This window comes from Papio anubis, chromosome 8 (assembly GCF_008728515.1).
Source record: "Papio anubis isolate 15944 chromosome 8, Panubis1.0, whole genome shotgun sequence".
In the NCBI taxonomy this organism is placed as follows: domain Eukaryota; kingdom Metazoa; phylum Chordata; class Mammalia; order Primates; family Cercopithecidae; genus Papio; species Papio anubis.
Window position 1 is genome coordinate 1547624 of NC_044983.1, and position 16659 is coordinate 1564282.

A 16659-nucleotide genomic window follows, 5' to 3' on the forward strand; every position below is an offset into this window, starting at 1 on the left:
CCAACAAATTATTCTGCCCTAAAAATAATGCGTATGCTTTGGTAAGGTGCCGTTAGCTACCTTACAGCCCTCGCTGTCTACTGGTTAGGACAAAGAACAAATAAGTAAAAAATAAATTAAAAAAAAACTACCCTTATAAGCCAACTTTTTGAATAATCATGACATCGTCAGCGACTGTGGCCTGTAGAATTTTAAATTGCACGAGTTTTATGTTGGTCACTGTTTAACGTGTTTCTCCCTGTTTATTCCAGATCCAGAAGAAGCAATTTACGATGACGTTCCAAGGGAAAACTCAGACTCTGAACCAGGTTTGATTTTGTCTGGAATTGATTTGAGGAGATTCCAAATACTCAGCAGCCTTTCCCTCTGGATGCAAAAGTTGACTGTTTAGTGGACAGCCCAGACGTTTTCTGTATTCATGTTTTGTATGTTGCTTCTAGAATGGCTTATTGATGTGTGGTGGAATGTTGGTGTTTGTGCACATTTGTGTGTCTGCTTATAACACTTGAAATAGGGCAGTTTAATCTTACTTATTCCAAGCAAGCAGAGGAGTTAAAAGTACGGAAAATGTCGGCAAAGAGGTAGGAAACACTGAGGCTGAGAAGCAGCAACGTGTGTCAAATAAATGACATCGATGAGAAAATAGAATCAGGCCAAGATAATATTCAAAGAAATAACTAAGAATTCTGTACAATTAAAGAAAAACATAAATTCTCAGATTTTAGAAATACAGATTCAAAGCAAGATGAATGACACATTGATCCGTAGCTAGGCCAGTACAATGGAGACCGCAGAGCACCAAGCCCAGGGTGAATCTCCTCAGAGCTACTAGAGAGAAAACATGGCTCCCTACAAAGGAAGCGCCATCCGACTTACCCACAGGCTGGGGGTGGGTTCTCAATGCAAAGAAGGAAGTGGCCCTTTTAGCCTGAGCGGCCACATCCAGCAAAGTACTGTCCTTTAAAAAGGGAGATGGGCCGCATGAGGCAGAGCCGGGGGACCTGCTGCCCGTGGAATCTACGGAAATAGTTAATGATGCGCTCGCTGCAGGGAAGAGCACACTGAACCGCGAAGGAGGTGACGGGAGGCAGGAGGGAGTGGGGAGCCTGGGAAGTGTCGGGCATGTGGAAAGTCCACCATACCAGCGCCACTCAAGATAGCCCTGACAGCGCTGATTGAGTTTAAGATGGAGCCAGAACCCCAGCCAGTGCTGACTGAAGGACAGGTGACAGTTCATGCCATGTGTTCTGAAGTTCTGAAGTCAGCATTTTTTATTGATTTTTTTTTTTTTTTTGCTATGATTGGTCAAGTTTGCATTTTATGGGTAACTGCTAAGAAAATAGGAATAGATTGTTTAACTTTGAAACCAGTAGAGCAAAACCCAGTCTGGTAAAAGCAAGAAAATATAAAAGAAGAAAGCTTTGCAAATCATATGAGAAAAGACTGCAAAATAAGTACAAACATATTGGAATCCATAGCAAAGTGGATCCTATTGCCAGTGAAAGAAATCCTCAGATTGGATAACATAGCAAAGCCATCAATGCTTCTGAGAGATACATAAGGGTACAGAAGATTTATAAGTAAATGGATGGAAAAAGAAATATAATGCAAATTCTAACCAAAGTATTGCCAGTATCACTATAATAATATACTAAACGTTAAGCCATAAAGCAAGGAATAATTCATGAGGAGGATATGTAACAGTTCTAAACTCATATGCACCTAACAGCATAGCCTTAAGATATGTAAGCAAACTATGACAAGGCTTAATCAGAAATATGTAAATACACTATTGGGGTGAGAGATTTTAAGAAAACTCTCTCTGCTATTGACAGATCCTGGACATAAAATCAGTAAACCGGCCAGTCACAGTCGCTCACGCCTGTCATCCCAACACTTTGGGAGGCCAAGGTGGGTGGATCTCTTGAGGTCGGGAGTTCAAGACCAGCTTGGCCAACATGGTGAAACCCCGTCTCTACTAAAAATACAAAATTTAGCTGGGCGTTGTGGCGGGCGCCTGTAATCCCAGCTACTTGGGAGGCTGAGGCAGGAGAATTGCTTGAACCCGGGAGGCAGAGGCTGCAGTGAGCCAAGATTGTGCCATTGCACCCCAGCCTGGGAAACGAGTGAAAACTGTCTCAAAAAAAAAAAAATCAGTAAACCATAAAAGACTAGAACAGCAACATAGTATGATTGATTTGAAGGTCATATACAGATCCTTGAAGCAAGTAGTTCCAGAATATGTATTTTTTTAAACACATGGAATTTTTAAAAAATTATATAGTATGCCTCAAAACAAATATTAACAAATGCCAAAGAATGGGTGTTCAGACCTTATTTCCTGATAACAGTTGAGTAAAATCAGTAAAAAAATTCAACACAAACATTTAGAAATTAAAAATAACATATTACTCTGTAACTCATGGTCAAAGATAAACACAAAATAGAAACTAGAAAATATATTGACTTGAATGATAATAAAAACATTACATAAACTGTATGGTATAGATTTCAAAGTCTAAGGAATTATAGACATAATGGCATGTGTTAATAAAACAGGCTGGGCACGGTGGCTCACACCTGTAATCCCAGCACTTTGGGAGGCTCAGGTGGGTGGATCATGAGGTCAGGAGTTCAAGACCAACCTGGCCAAGACGGTGAAATCCCATCTCTACTAAAAGTGCAAAAATTAGCCGGGCATGGTGGCGGGCGCCTATAGTCCCAGCTACTCGGGAGGCTGAGGCAGAGAATTGCTTGAACCCGGGAGGTGCAGTGAGCCAAGATTGCGCCACTACACTCCAGCCTGGGCAACAGAGTGAGACCCTGTCTCAAAAAAAAGAAAAAAAAGAAAAAGAAAAAAGAAAACAAAACAGAGAACAGTGAACTGAGCATCCAGCCAGCTACGTGAAAGAGCAGCAGAGCTGAGGGAAGTGACAGGAAAAAAATAATGGGCAAGGCAAAAATGATGAAATAAAAAACCAGGAAGCAACATAAAGTATTAACAAAGCCAAAGGTTGGTTCTTTAAAAATAATACAAAAATAGACAAGCCTCTGGTTATATTAGGATGAAAGAGAGAAAGCGAGGAGAGGGATGGAAGAAGGAAGGAAGGAAGGAAGGAAGAAGTTGATCAAGAGGATGTAACTGCAGTAGAAATTTGTAAAAACCATAAGAGGATGCTATAAATAACTTTTTATCAAAAATTTAGTTTAAATTAAAAATTGCCTTGAAGAATCAAATATACCCAAAATAAAAACCATGACTAAACCTATAAGATCCAAGATATTGAATGATTTGCTTAACTACTGTGCAGAGCAGCCCACCAGGCTCAGATGTTTTTATGCTGGGGTTTACTGAGCCTTCAGGGAGCAGACAAACCCTCTGTCACATGCACGGTTCCAGTGAATAGCAGAAGCAAGGATGCAGTGTAAATTAGTTTATAATGTTCGGATAAGCTTGTAAACACCCCTCATCCACAAGGGTTGATGCTACATTTCCTTCCTGAAATGTCAGGAAATTCAATCCAGCGTGACCCTGACAAATAAGCAAGAGCCCATCTTGACCTCTTACATTCATGGCAGCAGCTCAGGATCCTTTGGGAAGTTCTTGTAACACGATTTCCCCAGATTAATGGACATAAACCCGTATGCTCCTCTCAGCATGTGTTTAAAAAGCACTTGCGGAGATTCAGTGGCCGTCCAACATTAAAAACTCCTAATAGAAGGAAACTCACTTAGCTGAATTAAGGACGTGTTGGTAAAATCTACTGCAAACGTAATGGGGAGGAGCCCAAGGCATTTATTAATTTATTCATTCCCCAAATACGTTTTGGGCAGTTCCATACCCAGTACTAGATGGAGGTGTGCCTGGTGTCGTGGAGACAGAGTGGTTTCATCCTGTCAATCAGGAAAACTCCTAGGTGCTTGCAGGTAAGTGTGCTCATAGCAAGTTACTTAAATAGATGCCACAAATAAAGTGAGGACCAAAGGCTAGTTGCTGTAAAAACAAGTTTGAAATGCATTTTGGGGTAATTTGTCCGGCTGTGTTGGGCGTTCCTCGCAGAAGGCGTGGTCTGGTGACTCAGAACCCAGCACACTGTGGAAGTCCAGCCGTCGGCCTTCTGCCGTGTGGCGAGGCCCAGTGTGTCCCCTTTGTAAGGACAGCACAAGCAGGAGTTAACAGACAGGCCATCCATAGCGGTAGTGGGGCAGGGAGCCAGTTTCCGAGAGAAGCTCACGCCGCCGCAGGAGGGTCCTGTGGGATGCTCTGTGCAGAGCCGTCCTGAGGAGTGGGAGACTGGAAAGCCTGGTGGCTGCCGGAGGGCACCGTGCAGAAGTATCCAGTAAACCACTCACAGCACAGCAGCAGAAAAATGAAGACATTATGTGTGTGTATATTTATAAGAACTCAGACGCCATGGTGAGCAAAAAGCAAGAGGAGAAAGTGACAGTGTGCTGGCATCAAGTCGCGTTAAGAGGTGCCCGCGGGGTGGTGCACCCGCATTTCCTCATGGCGTTGAGAGGCACCGCGGGGTAGTGCACCCGCATTTCCTCATTGCCTTGAGAGGAGGCCACGGGGTAGTGCACCTGCATTTCCTCACTCATTTAGAGTTCGGGGCTCTCAAAACACAAGGAGCAAGTGGGAGATGTTATGGAGGCCACACAGGGCCACTTTTCTTCTGTTTTTTTTTTTTTTTAATTGTGTCAGGGTATACGTAAATATTCATTTCAGCTAGTTCCGTGTGTACAGTTGAGTGCCATTAGGTACGCTCACTGTGCAGCCAACACCTCCGTACGGTCACTTTTTAAATACGCAGGGCTAAGGGCCGACAAGATTGTCATCACGGAAAATAAGTCAATGGCACTGCCCTAGTCACAGGCTTGGTCAGAAAACACACGTCAGGGTGACTGGATTTAACGTCCAGTTTTAGAACTACAAATCGGCGAGCCCAGACATTCAAGAGGACATAAGTAATTCACTGAATTGATGGTTAGCAAGACCCTTCAAAGTCCTTGGAAGTTCCACGTATGCTGGGGGCCAGAACAGCAATTGCATTTCTAAAACGCAATTGAAGATGGGTGGTTGAAAACCACCCATTTTTCATGCCTCTGAATAGCCTGAGTTGTAATAGAGCTAAGGTAACGGCGTCTGAACTTGCCTGATCCTGTGGCCAGGTCCCAGGAGCCCTAACAAGGCACTGAGAGAACTAGATTGATTGATTAGACTCTTGCCATCTGCTGTGCTGAATACAGAAAATGCAGCTCCAGCTCTCAAAGGGCTGAAAACCTAATTGAGGTGAAAAAGATAACATGTCTAAAAACCATGTCTGTGTGGACTTGTTTTATGTAGACCAGAAAAGTTGGAAGTCCAGAGATAGATGCAAGGAAATGGGGGATGGAGGTTCCTTAGAACCTCTGGAGGGAGAGTGCAGACACACACCGGAATGTGTAGGGGGTAGAGGTTCTCAGACAGGCTGGAGGGAGAGTGTAGACACACACCAGGGTGTGTAGGGGGTGGAGGTTCTAAGGCAGGCTGGAGGGAGAGTTCAGACACACACCGGGGCGTGTAGGGGGTGGAGGTTCTATCACAGGGTTGAAGGAGAGTTCAGACACACACTGGGGTGTATAGGGGGTGGAGATTCTAAGGCAGGCTGGAGGGTGAGTGCAGACACACATCGGGGCGTGTAGGGGTGCCCTTTCTGAGTCCCCTAGTCCATGGTAGAGGCTGCAGCCCCTCCAGTCTTGGGCATGTGGGTGGGCTCTCAGGGTGACTCTTGGCTCTTGGGCACGTGAATGAGCTCTCAGGATGACACTTGGCCCCAAATTTCAGGCAGTTGTGTAAGGACTTGACCTGTTCATCTGCTAAGCTGAGTTGCTGAGGCTGCCAGGTGCCCGGGTGGTGATCATTGCCTGTGGCACACAGAACACACTGCAGCTTCTGCAAAGTGAGCTCATTTCACACATTTTATGGCTTTGCTAGAACTTTTAGTCAGACATTTGGAGGACCTGTTTTGTAGTCAGTGGAGAAATATTACAAGGATAGGGTAATTTCAAATATCTAGGGATTATGAGTGACAAGTTCATGTCTAATTTTGCATTTCCAATGAAAGCAAGTGTTGGTTTTGAATGTTACTTACGTGCTAAGATGTGTATATTCCTCAGTGCTTAATTACTAAGGATCTTTAAGGCCAAGTTTTGTTATAGTGAATGATTGTGGGTGCATAAAGAATAAATTTAATATTATTAAGGCATGGAGATTATTCTTAAGAGGTTATTTATGTCTAAGAAACCAGGTAAAATAAAGAAACATTTATGCCTGTGTGACTGATAAAAGATTTAGAGAGACTCTAATATTCTGGTATTTTGAAGAATGTCATTTTCATTCTCTAAAAGTCTTGTTAGCATCATAGCGTTGAAAATTTAAAAATCTGTGTGTATTTTCTTGCTAGTGCTGGTACTTGAATATCATCCACCTATCCCTAGTTCTATAATCCACCATCCATCTACCTGCCTGTCATCTGTCCACCAATTCTCTCTCTAATTTTCAAAACATCCTGTAAGTTTACATAAAGGAAGATTTTTCTTCGTGGGAAGTTCTCTAAGGCTGACAAGTTATCTGACATGACTGTGGTGGATGCCCGTAGCCAGGTGGTCCTCAGGGTACAGATGGGGCAGGGGCACTTGTGAGAAACGCCTGAAGCGTTTTTCCCCGGCACTGCCTGGGTGGTGGAGGCTCTGCACAGTAGCTTCCATGGAGCTCGCCCGGGGCTCTGCAGGATCCTCAGCATGATTCAGATTTGCCTCCACCCCCAGCTCTAGATGACTCGGTAAAACCACAAACAGGCACAAAACAGCCCACGTGGAATTCTAAAGTTTTAATTTCCTTTTGGAATTTATGCACTCAGATGAAATGATTTATGATGATGTTGAGAATGGGGATGAAGGCGGAAACAGCTCTTTGGAATACGGATGGAGTTCGAGTGAATTTGAAAGTTACGAAGAGCAGAGTGACTCGGAGTGCAAGAATGGGATTCCCAGGTCCTTCCTGCGCAGTAACCACAAAAAGCAAGTATGTGTTCCGGGCACGTGTGAGGGACAGTGCTCTCGTGTTGACATGGGCAGGGAGCTGTGAATATACGATTGTGAGCCACCTAGTACTTCTTAGTGAATTTGTTAAGATGCTGATAAGTAGTTTGGGGAAAGCATAAGATATTGGCAAAGGAGAAGACGTCTCTTGTTTCATATAGTTAAGTATCGTCATGGAAGGATTGAGAAATTAAACTTCTGTAAACCACTTAAAAGGTCTTAAATGAGCTCACCACCTGGAATAAGAAAGTAGTTATTATTGCTTGTGTTTTAATGTATTATGTGCTTTGCACGTAGCACCGTTTGCAGAACACTGAGTAGATGGGATCAGGGTTCCCTGAGACACAGCACATCTGCACTTTGCCTTAGCGAGGTTTTGAACTTTAACATGTTCAGCATGAACAGGAAGAGGTAAAAATAGAAGATGTTAAGGGACGAAAGCTTGTAAACTACCCTGTGACAATCCTTTCTTTCTTTTTTCTTTTCTTTTCTTTTTTTTTTTTTTTGAGATGGAGTCTCACTCTGTCTCCCAGGCTGGAGTGCAATGGCGTGATCCCAGTTCACTACAATCTCCGCCTCCCAGGTTCAAGCCATTCTCCTGCCTCAGCCTCCCAAGTAGCTGGGATTACAGGTGCCCGCCACAACACCTAGCTAATTTTTGTATTTTTAGTAGAGATGGGGTTTCCGCTTGTTGGCCAGGCTAGTCTTGAACCCCTGACCTCAGGTGATCTGCCCATCTCAGCCTCCCACAGTGCTGGGATTACAGGTGTAAACTGCCGCGCCCAGCCTGGGAATTTCTTTCTTACAGGGAATTTTTATTTTTGTGTGTGTGTGGAAAAGTCTTGAGATTAGGGTGCGAGGTGGATCGTCAGAGCTGTAAGGCGTGAATTCTGGAATTGGGTGACTGTGAGCCATGGAACCTGGGAACCGTTCAGCTGAGACACATCCCAGGTCTCGGTGGTGCCGGGCCATGCTACAGGGTTTTTGTTGTTAGATTTTTTTTTTTGACTCTTTGTAAAAGGATAGATTTATGCTCATCTGCAGTGATGTCCATGTACTTTCTGTGTGAGGCTGAGATGCAGGCCACACGCAGTCCTTGTCTGAGGCCGGCCTCGTCTGTATCCATGTTACTGATACAGATGGTGACCCGATGCCCGCCATAGTGACAGTTGGTGATAACCGGTTTTATCCCGCCCGTCCCCTAGTAGTCCTCAGTAAGCGGAGATTTCACTCCTGGACGTAGCTGCCACATCCGTATGGTTTACAAGTGATTATGGGTTGCCTACAATTCTCATATTCTGTGAACCTGCTTCATGAAACTCAAGGAAAATCTACCAGATCATGGCGGTCAGCTCACCCACCCAGTTTCATTCACAAGTTCTTCCAGGAATTCGATCTTTTCTGTCACCATCATTATTACAATAGCGATTTAAACAACCAATGAAGCTGCAATTGTAGTTTTTCTGTTTATTTGTTTGTTTGGTTTTTTCTTTGAAACGGAGTCTCGCCTGTCGCCCAGGCTAGAGTGCAATGGCGTGATCTCAGGTCCCCTCCCGGGTTCAAGCGATTCACCTGCCTCAGCCTCTCAAGTAGCTGGGATTACAGGCAGCTGCTATCACCAGCTAATTTTTGTATTTTTAGTAGTGAAAGGGTTTCACCATGTTGGCCAGGCTGGTCTCGAACTCCTGACCTCGTGATCTGCCTGCCTCAGCCTCCCAAAGTGCTGGGATTACAGGCGTGAGCCACTGCACCCAGCCTGCAATTGTAGTTTTTAACAGAGCTGATAACTAAGATGATATTTAGCTTTTTGTAGCTGAGTCAGACACTTGATTTAAACTGAGATTTAAGAAGAGTGCTGGACTCTGATGTCACAGATGGAGGCTCGGTGGGTGCCTCGGAGCGTGGGTTACATGCTGTTTGGTTTCGCCTTCGTGGTGGGCTGTGGACAGAGGGGCCAGGCCACTGAGGAGCCCAGAGGCATTAGTAGTCACTCCTTAATAATAACTCAGGAGACCCTGCCCTTGCCTTGGGGCAGACCCATATCCCAGAGGAGCCCTTGACTGCCTGGGCAGTGCCAGTGGTTCAGTAGCCCTCCCTGCTGGGAGAAGGAGCTGGGGAAGGCCAGCACACAGTGGGTTTGTGGTGCAGAATTACAACCCGGGAGTGCCGGGCTCTGCATTTCCAGCCTCTCCTGCACCTCCATGTTGCCAGGACAGTGGCCTGGACTGGGGAACACTGTGTGGGGTGCAGACAGGGTGCCTCTGGGTTAGGCCTGACCAGGATGGAAGTGCTGCAGGCAGCACCAAGTTTTCTAGTTTAAACAGTCACATTTTTAAAACGACCAAAATAAAACTAGATGTTGTTCAAAAGTCATCTCAAAGAATCTCGAATTTTATTAAAGGGTCCGTGACATGAGAAATGCCCCCAGAGGAGCAGTGGGGCCTCAGCCACGTGCATCTGAAGTGTCCGTGACCACACGGACAAGGATCCAGGGAGTCCCCAGTCAGTTAGAGAGAAAGTGACCTCAGGTTGGAGACTGTTGAAAATCCATGCTGCCATCCCCAAAATATATCACCTTCAGTACAGTTTAAATACAAGTATCTTTTGCTTGGATGCTGACATAAAAATAATTTTGTGTATTTTTGTATATTGGATAATGTTCATTCCACCAAAATGTAAATGAACGATTTTACAGATATTTTGTGTGCGTGCATTTGCTCCCGTCTAGCACGGAGAAGACTGTAGCCTGGCGTCTGGATAGTGTCTGTGTTTTGATGCCATGTTTAACTCATTTCTGCATTTATCTCTTTTTTTTTTTTTTTTTTTTTTGAGACAGGGTCTTACTCTGTCACCTAGGCTGGAGTGCAGTGGCACCATCACGGCTCACTGCAGTCTCCACCTCCCAGGCTCAAGCGATCCTCCTACCTCAGCCTCCTAAGTAGCTAGGACCACAGGCGCGCACCACCCTGCCTGGCTAATTTTTGTGATTTTAATAGAGACAGGGTTTCACCATGTTGCCCATGCTGGTCTTGAACTCCTGAGCTCAAGTGATCCTCCCACCTCTGCCTCCCAAAGTGCTGGGATTACAGGCATGAGCCACCACGCCCGGCCAACTGTTTGTGCATTTATCTCCCAAGGACCAACGGGGCTAGTAATGGGGACTCTCACGTGTGGTCCCAGAAGCCCCCAGCCAGGAGAGGCCTGATGTGCCACTGCAGATGCTGCCAGTATCCGCTCAATGTAAAATTGTCCCGAAGAACCAAAAAGAGCCTTTTTGTGAAAAGACTGTGTCTCTTTATGCTGTAGCTTTCTCATGACCTAACCCGTTTAAAGGAGCACTATGAGAAAAAGATGAGAGAGTTGATGGCAAGCACGGTGGGCGTGGTGGAGATTCAGCAGCTCAGGCAGAAGCATGAACTGAAGGTAGAGTCTTGCCCCCGGCCACTGCCCCCACTCGCCGGCCGGGCAGTAAAGAAAAACTATGTGGCTCGGTCGGTCCTTGCTGTCTCAACAGCGGTTCTCAAAGGGTGGTCCGGGGCTCCCGGCATCCCCCGACGCTTTGGGGCTCACACGGACTCTGAGACGCTCGGTGCCTTTCACTCTCTCCCTCTTACCGGGAACCCAAGAACATTCTGGAGGCTCCACGGCTGTGGCCTCACAGCTGGCGCAATGCCGTCCGGCTGTCTACGTGACAGAGGTTTCCAGAAATGCACAACAATGCCACTTTCTGTTTGTTTTGGAAAACACAGCAATTTTTCATTGATGTTATTTAAGATAACATGTAATAGGTTGATTATTTTTTAAATGAACATTTATAAAAATATCCAAACTTTTTCAGCATTTTAACTTCAAATGCAGTAAATGTAAATATTGATACGTAAAACCCTCGTAAACGAAAGCCATTTGGGCTCTCCATAATTTTTAAGAGCGTCCAGGGCCCCCGAGACCGGAACGCTTGAGAACTGCTGGACGTGAGTGTGGTGACAGTCTGTTCCGCGCAATGTCTTTTAAAAGGGCACTGTCAAGTACTTTTTCTTGGAATTTGACCTGTTATCCTGCTGGTATTTTGTGATCATTCACATGTGTTGAGTGGCACTCGCTGGAAAGGGACGTGCACTCCACACGGCTTCTGGAGCAGCCGGCTCATCCACCGTGTTGTGCTTGGGCCATCCGAAGCCACGGCCACCTCCTGGGAGCCGCGTTGCCCCCTCACATCCAGCGTCTGGCTGGCTTCCCGCAGGGTGTCTGATGGGACCTGCCGGAGGCGGCAGGCAGTGTGGCGGGGTTTCCGAGGAGCAGAGGGCACCATCAGAGCCATGGGAAGGGTGTGTGAGCTACGTTTGGAGATTTCCACAGACACGGGGCGTGCCCTGGCTGAAGCAGGTGAGGGCACTGTGGGAAGCGGGGAAGGAAGCCGGGGAAGCAGCCAGGGTTGGGCCCAGCACACTCGCTTCCCCTAGTGAGAGCAGCCCCGTGTCAGCTCTGGGAGCCAGGAGACCTGGCCGAGGCTGTGACCTGGAACCTGGGATCTCACCTGCTGTGCATGGAGCTGGGGCTTAGGGACCGTGGCGGCTCTCCAGTTTGTCAGTTTGCAGTTCTCTGATTCTCTGTCCAGGGACCCTGACAGGCTGGCTGAAAACCAAGGGTTCACAGCCCAGATCCGGGATTGAGAAAGAGCAGGAGGTGGACAGACTGTGCGGGATGGATACGCGCAGGCGGGCAGGGCTGTCTGTGGCATCGGGCGGGAGGCAGGGGCATGGGTGCAGGGGCCAAGGAAATGGCAGCAGGACATGGTCCCATGTGGAATTGGGAGATGCAGGAGTGGGGGAGCCCACGGGGGCTGTGATGTTAACGCCGTCGACGGGGGACAGCGTTGCAAGTGTTGGAGATGGGCTGGGGCGGGCAACGCGGGTGTGAGGCCAGGCGTGTTGCGTGGTGTTCATGGTGGACACTTCCCGAAGGCAGCCCTCAGGCGTTTGGAAGGCCAGGGCAGGCAGACACGGCCAGGGCTAGAGCAACTGTCTGCACACTGGCGTCCAGCAGCCCCGCTCCTCCCGCGGTGATGTGACCCAGAGTGAAGAGAGCCTGGTTCTCAGCTGTACTGCTGGTCCCTCTGGGAGGTCCCTGGGAAGGGGACGTCGGTTGTCCCATAAGAGATCATCTTCTAGAGACGAATCACTCAGCGTCCAGTGGCCAGTACCTCAGATGTTCGGTTTTTAAGGAGTAAGAAGTCAGATGGCAGGAGACACCTCAGACGCCTGAGTCCAGGCAGCCGTGAGTGTCCAGCACGGCACTGTCCGAGGAAGTGGAGGCAGGGAGCCCCAGGCCCGGGGGATGTGGCCTCCAAGTCTGACATCCGCAGTGTGCTGCACCCCAACCCTCCCTCGGGTGGATCCCGTGCGTGTCTGCAGCACTTGCCGGGCCTTGAATTCAGCCCCGTGACTGGGGCTGGGTCCGTGTGACCATGCGTGTGAGGTGGCCTTGTCAACAGCTGGCCTTGCCCCAGCGTGGGGTGCGGTGGGAAGCCCCGGGGAGGTTAAGAGGCTGAACTGGAGCTGTGAGCGTCTGCAGTTAGTTGTTTTGCCATTTAATTCGGGGCGAGTTGCTTGACATTTGTGCACGTTAGTGACTCACCTGTGACCCCCACGTAGCTCTTTGTGTGGGCGGATCACACATAATACTATAAATGGGGCAGGGAACATTATTCACCATGTCCAGGAAGGGCTGTGTTTTCAAAGTCTGTTTTTTTCTTTTTTCCAACAAACAAAACCAAAACAAAACCTAGCCCAGAACTGCACATGCCACATGCGCTCACCAGAACCAGACTACTTGACAGTATTCTTTTAAAACAGGCAAATAAAAGTCACAGGTGGGTTCTGCCACCGTCCCGTTCTCACATCTCCCTCTCTGTCGCAGATGCAGAAGCTCGTGAAGGCTGCGAAGGACGGCACCAAGGACGGGCTGGAGAGGACCAGAGCGGCTGTGAAGAGGGGCCGCTCGTTCATCAGGACCAAGTCTCTCATTGCACAGGGTCCGTGCCTGTGCGTCTTCCTGTGGGGAGGACATGGGGTTGGGGGGCGGCCACATCTTGCAGGGAGGACTTGGGGTTGGGGGCGGCCGTGCAGACTCCTGCAGCCTCGGGTAGCACCGGCCTGCTCGGTGCCTGGGTCTGGATCAGCCCCGCTGACCCCGGCCTCCCCGCCCTGCAGGGGTGGCGTTTTAGGCGGAGGGCACCCGGCAGCGGGGAATCATCGAGAATCACTGGCTGGATCTAGGGAGGGCCGCGCAGGGGCCTCCGTCACTGTGGATTCTTGGCATTGGACTCTCTATTTACAGCACATCGGCCCTCCTGGGCATGGTCCCGCAGGGACTGAGGTCGTGAGCATCCTGAACTGGGATTTCAGGAACATTTTCCTTGGTGAGGGGAGATTTGGAGTAGATGGCAGAATTTCCAGGTTTTTCTGAAAATCTCACGAAGGGGCAGTGGTCTGTGCAGTTATGTGTGGAAAAGGCAGCTGGTGTGGAGGTGTCCTGCATGGTGGCAATAAGCGGCCGGCCAGGGTTATGCACCGTCCCAGGAAACTTCTCGGAGCCTTTGCACAGATGTCCTGTGGTCGAGTTACGGGAGGGTGGCTGAGACCTCACTGTCATACAGGGGTCGCTGTGACTCTGACCTGGCATTTCCCGGCTGTTTCTCCAGTTTTCTAACGTGCCTGTCTGGTGCTAGGATGTGGGCAGCGTTTGCTAATATCTGTACTTGGAAGGGACTTTACAATCGTGTTCCCTCAAGGAACGGCCTCGGACACGATGTGTAATTGGTATGACATGGTGTAACTCAGGAGGCCTTTTCCTCTTTCAGTCCTAATGAAGCCCTCGGCATCTCAGACAAGGTGGGGGAAAGCTGTCAGCATCCCCGAGGGTTTATTTGGTGATGGAGACAGGCAGGTGCATTCTAATAACATATGCAGTAATATTGTGCCCTGATAGGGGTGCCATGAGGTGCTTGGGGCAGCAAAGGACAGCTTTTGAGGAGGTGGCCGTATTTACACAGCCCCTGGAAAGCACAGGCAGCTCAGTCCAGTGAGGAGTTGGGATTTGGGGCCGTATTCACTGCCTCAAGGAGTGGGTCTGCCACCAGCAGCAACCCCCTGACCGGGACCCAGACTCCAGGATCTGATCACAACTGCCCACCCAGAGCCCATGCCAGGCCCCCGAGCCAGGATTTGCAGGCCGGTGGAGTCCCCCAGGACTGGGTGTGTGGGACAGTCTGAGAAACCCTGACTCAGGACCTGGGAGCAGGTCGTGATTTGTCTCTGGTTTAGGGGGTGCTCTTTGGGGAATCAGTTGGAGAGATGCGGTGGTTTAATAGGCAAAGCTCTAACCTCCCAACCCTAGTTTCCTAAGCCATAAAATGAGAGGCTTGCTCAGAATTTTGTTCTTCGTCCTGGTTGTACCTAAGAATTAACTAGAAAGCTTTTAAAATATGCTGGTGCCAGGCCCTCCTTCCCTTGCTGATCCGTTGATCTCTGAGGGAAAAGTCTGGGCATCAGTAGGTTTTAAAGCCCCTTAGGTAGATGTTTCCGTGCAGCCAGGATTTGGGATCTTTGAACCAGAAAAACTCAGGTTTCTATCCCCTAAAACTTCCCATGCTTTTCTGATTTCCAGCCATTTTGTAGATGCTTTAATGTAGTTAGCGGTGTTTTAAAAAGTGAACGTAGGCGTTTTCTTGTTTTTTAGAGACAGGGTCTCACTGTCGCCCAGGCTAGAGTGCAGTGGCACAACCACAGCTCACTGCAACCTCGACCTCCTGGGCTCAGGCCATCCTCCTGCCTCAGCCTCCTGACTAGCTAGGAGTACAGGTGCTCACCACTATGCCTGGCTAATTTTTAAATTTTTCGTAGAGCTGGAGTCTTGCTGTGTTGCCCAGGCTGGTCTTGAGCTCCTGGGCTTAAGTGATTCTACCATCTCAGTCTCCCAAACTGCTGGGATTAGGGGAGTGAGCCACCACACCCAACTGTGAATTTAGTGTTTGTTTAAACTGTTTGAGTTTTGGAAAGCTGTGCTTCTTAAGGTGTCCAGTGAGAGAGACACAAGAAATATACTAAGTGCCACCTCAGTTTTCATTGACTTTTGACTCACCTCAGTTTTCAGTGAGCATTCTTAGCCATTCTTAGCTGTTTCCTTGTTTCTGATTGTGATATTTTATAGATTAAGAAACTATTTAATTTACGAAATATTCTAAAACATTAAAATGCCAAAATATTGCCACTTTACCATCTAGCTATTCAAATGGCACCTCTCCCTTTTGAAGTTAAACTTTAAATACTGAAAATTTCAAATACAGACAAATACTGTATTACCCTGTGGAAAGAATATTTTATTGGATTTATTAAAAATTTAACTTAATAATAGCTGGGTGTCAAGTAAGCATGGAAAATTGAAAGGTCTACACAAAATACTTATTTGACATATTATTTGAGTGTACTATAATGTTCTGAATGTATTATTTCAATGTAAAGCTCATGCATTTTGACTTATTTTTAAGATCACAGATCTTCTCTTGAGGAAGAGCAGAATCTGTTCATTGATGTTGACTGCAAGCACCCAGAAGCCATCTTGACCCCGATGCCCGAGGGTTTATCTCAGCAGCAGGTGAGATGAGTGGAGCTGACACTCAGGGACTGTTGACCAGCAGAGCTGTGCTGGTTTTTAAATATGTGTATGTTTGATGCTGGTTGGTAAATATCTGCTGTCTCAAACTCTGCATCCACTCGGGCCCTCCACTGTAGACTCCTGGCCCAGCACTTAGAGGCTTAATGCTGGGCTCAATAAGGGTCTGGGGGGACCCTGGTCAGCAGCTGTGGCCTGGACTCAGGCTCTTCTGGTCCTTAAATATTTTGGACGGGCACCCCTGAGTGTAACTGTGAGAAAGGGGTGGAACTTGCATTCTTCGTGGGAGTCAGTCACACAGTTTGTGCTTTCACAGAGACAGAGTGTGGGTGTGTCTACCTGAGACTGAGACGAAAATGACAGATTTTCAATAACTAATTAAATCTGAATATAATGCGTTTCTTAAAAATCTGGTACTTGGTAGCAGAAGAGAAAAAATCACTGGTTTTCACTGGATTGCCTTTGGGTGAAAGGAGGAGAAAACTTGAGGAACCAGAGTGACAGCACTGAGTTTGCAGGCCTTTAGCAGCAGGGCTGATGCTTTGGGATGATGGGAGCTGTTTCCCACACGGGCAGCAAGGTGCAAATCATGGACACCAGGATGGATAGGCAGACACGTGTAATCCACGCCTCTGGGGAGATCCCTGGATACAGGTAGGCAGATAGAGCGAGAGAGATCATTGTCAGATTAAAGAAAAACAACATAGAAATGCTTAGCGACTGGCCAGGGTTTAAAAAGAGATGAAAAGGGAAACCTGCGAGCTGTTCATAGTCAGCCAGGCTAAAATAGGAAGCTTACATTTCACTGGAATTGAGCAGCGATGACTGAAGTATTAGTTTTGTCAGAAGCATCACACGAGTGACGGGACGAAGTGTCCACAGAGCTTGGAGATGGTTGTTGAGCGG

The 16659-nt window shown here is 47.7% G+C and overlaps 1 protein-coding gene across 7 annotated transcripts in view; it reads left to right on the forward strand.

The window, feature by feature from the left end:
• Positions 1–16659, forward strand: part of ARHGEF10 (Rho guanine nucleotide exchange factor 10) — a 143136-nt gene that overhangs the window by 44196 nt on the left and 82281 nt on the right. For 5 of the 7 annotated variants that reach the window (XM_003902376.4, XM_031669344.1, XM_017961743.3 and 2 more), the window contains exons 7-11: positions 252–308; positions 6903–7066; positions 10390–10506; positions 13000–13114; positions 15629–15735. In XM_003902376.4, the coding sequence (XP_003902425.1) occupies positions 252–308; positions 6903–7066; positions 10390–10506; positions 13000–13114; positions 15629–15735 (560 nt within the window). The remainder of the gene's footprint in view (positions 1–251; positions 309–6902; positions 7067–10389; positions 10507–12999; positions 13115–15628; positions 15736–16659) is intronic. The other 2 variants (XM_003902377.4, XM_009212451.4) reach the window with 1 other exon arrangement.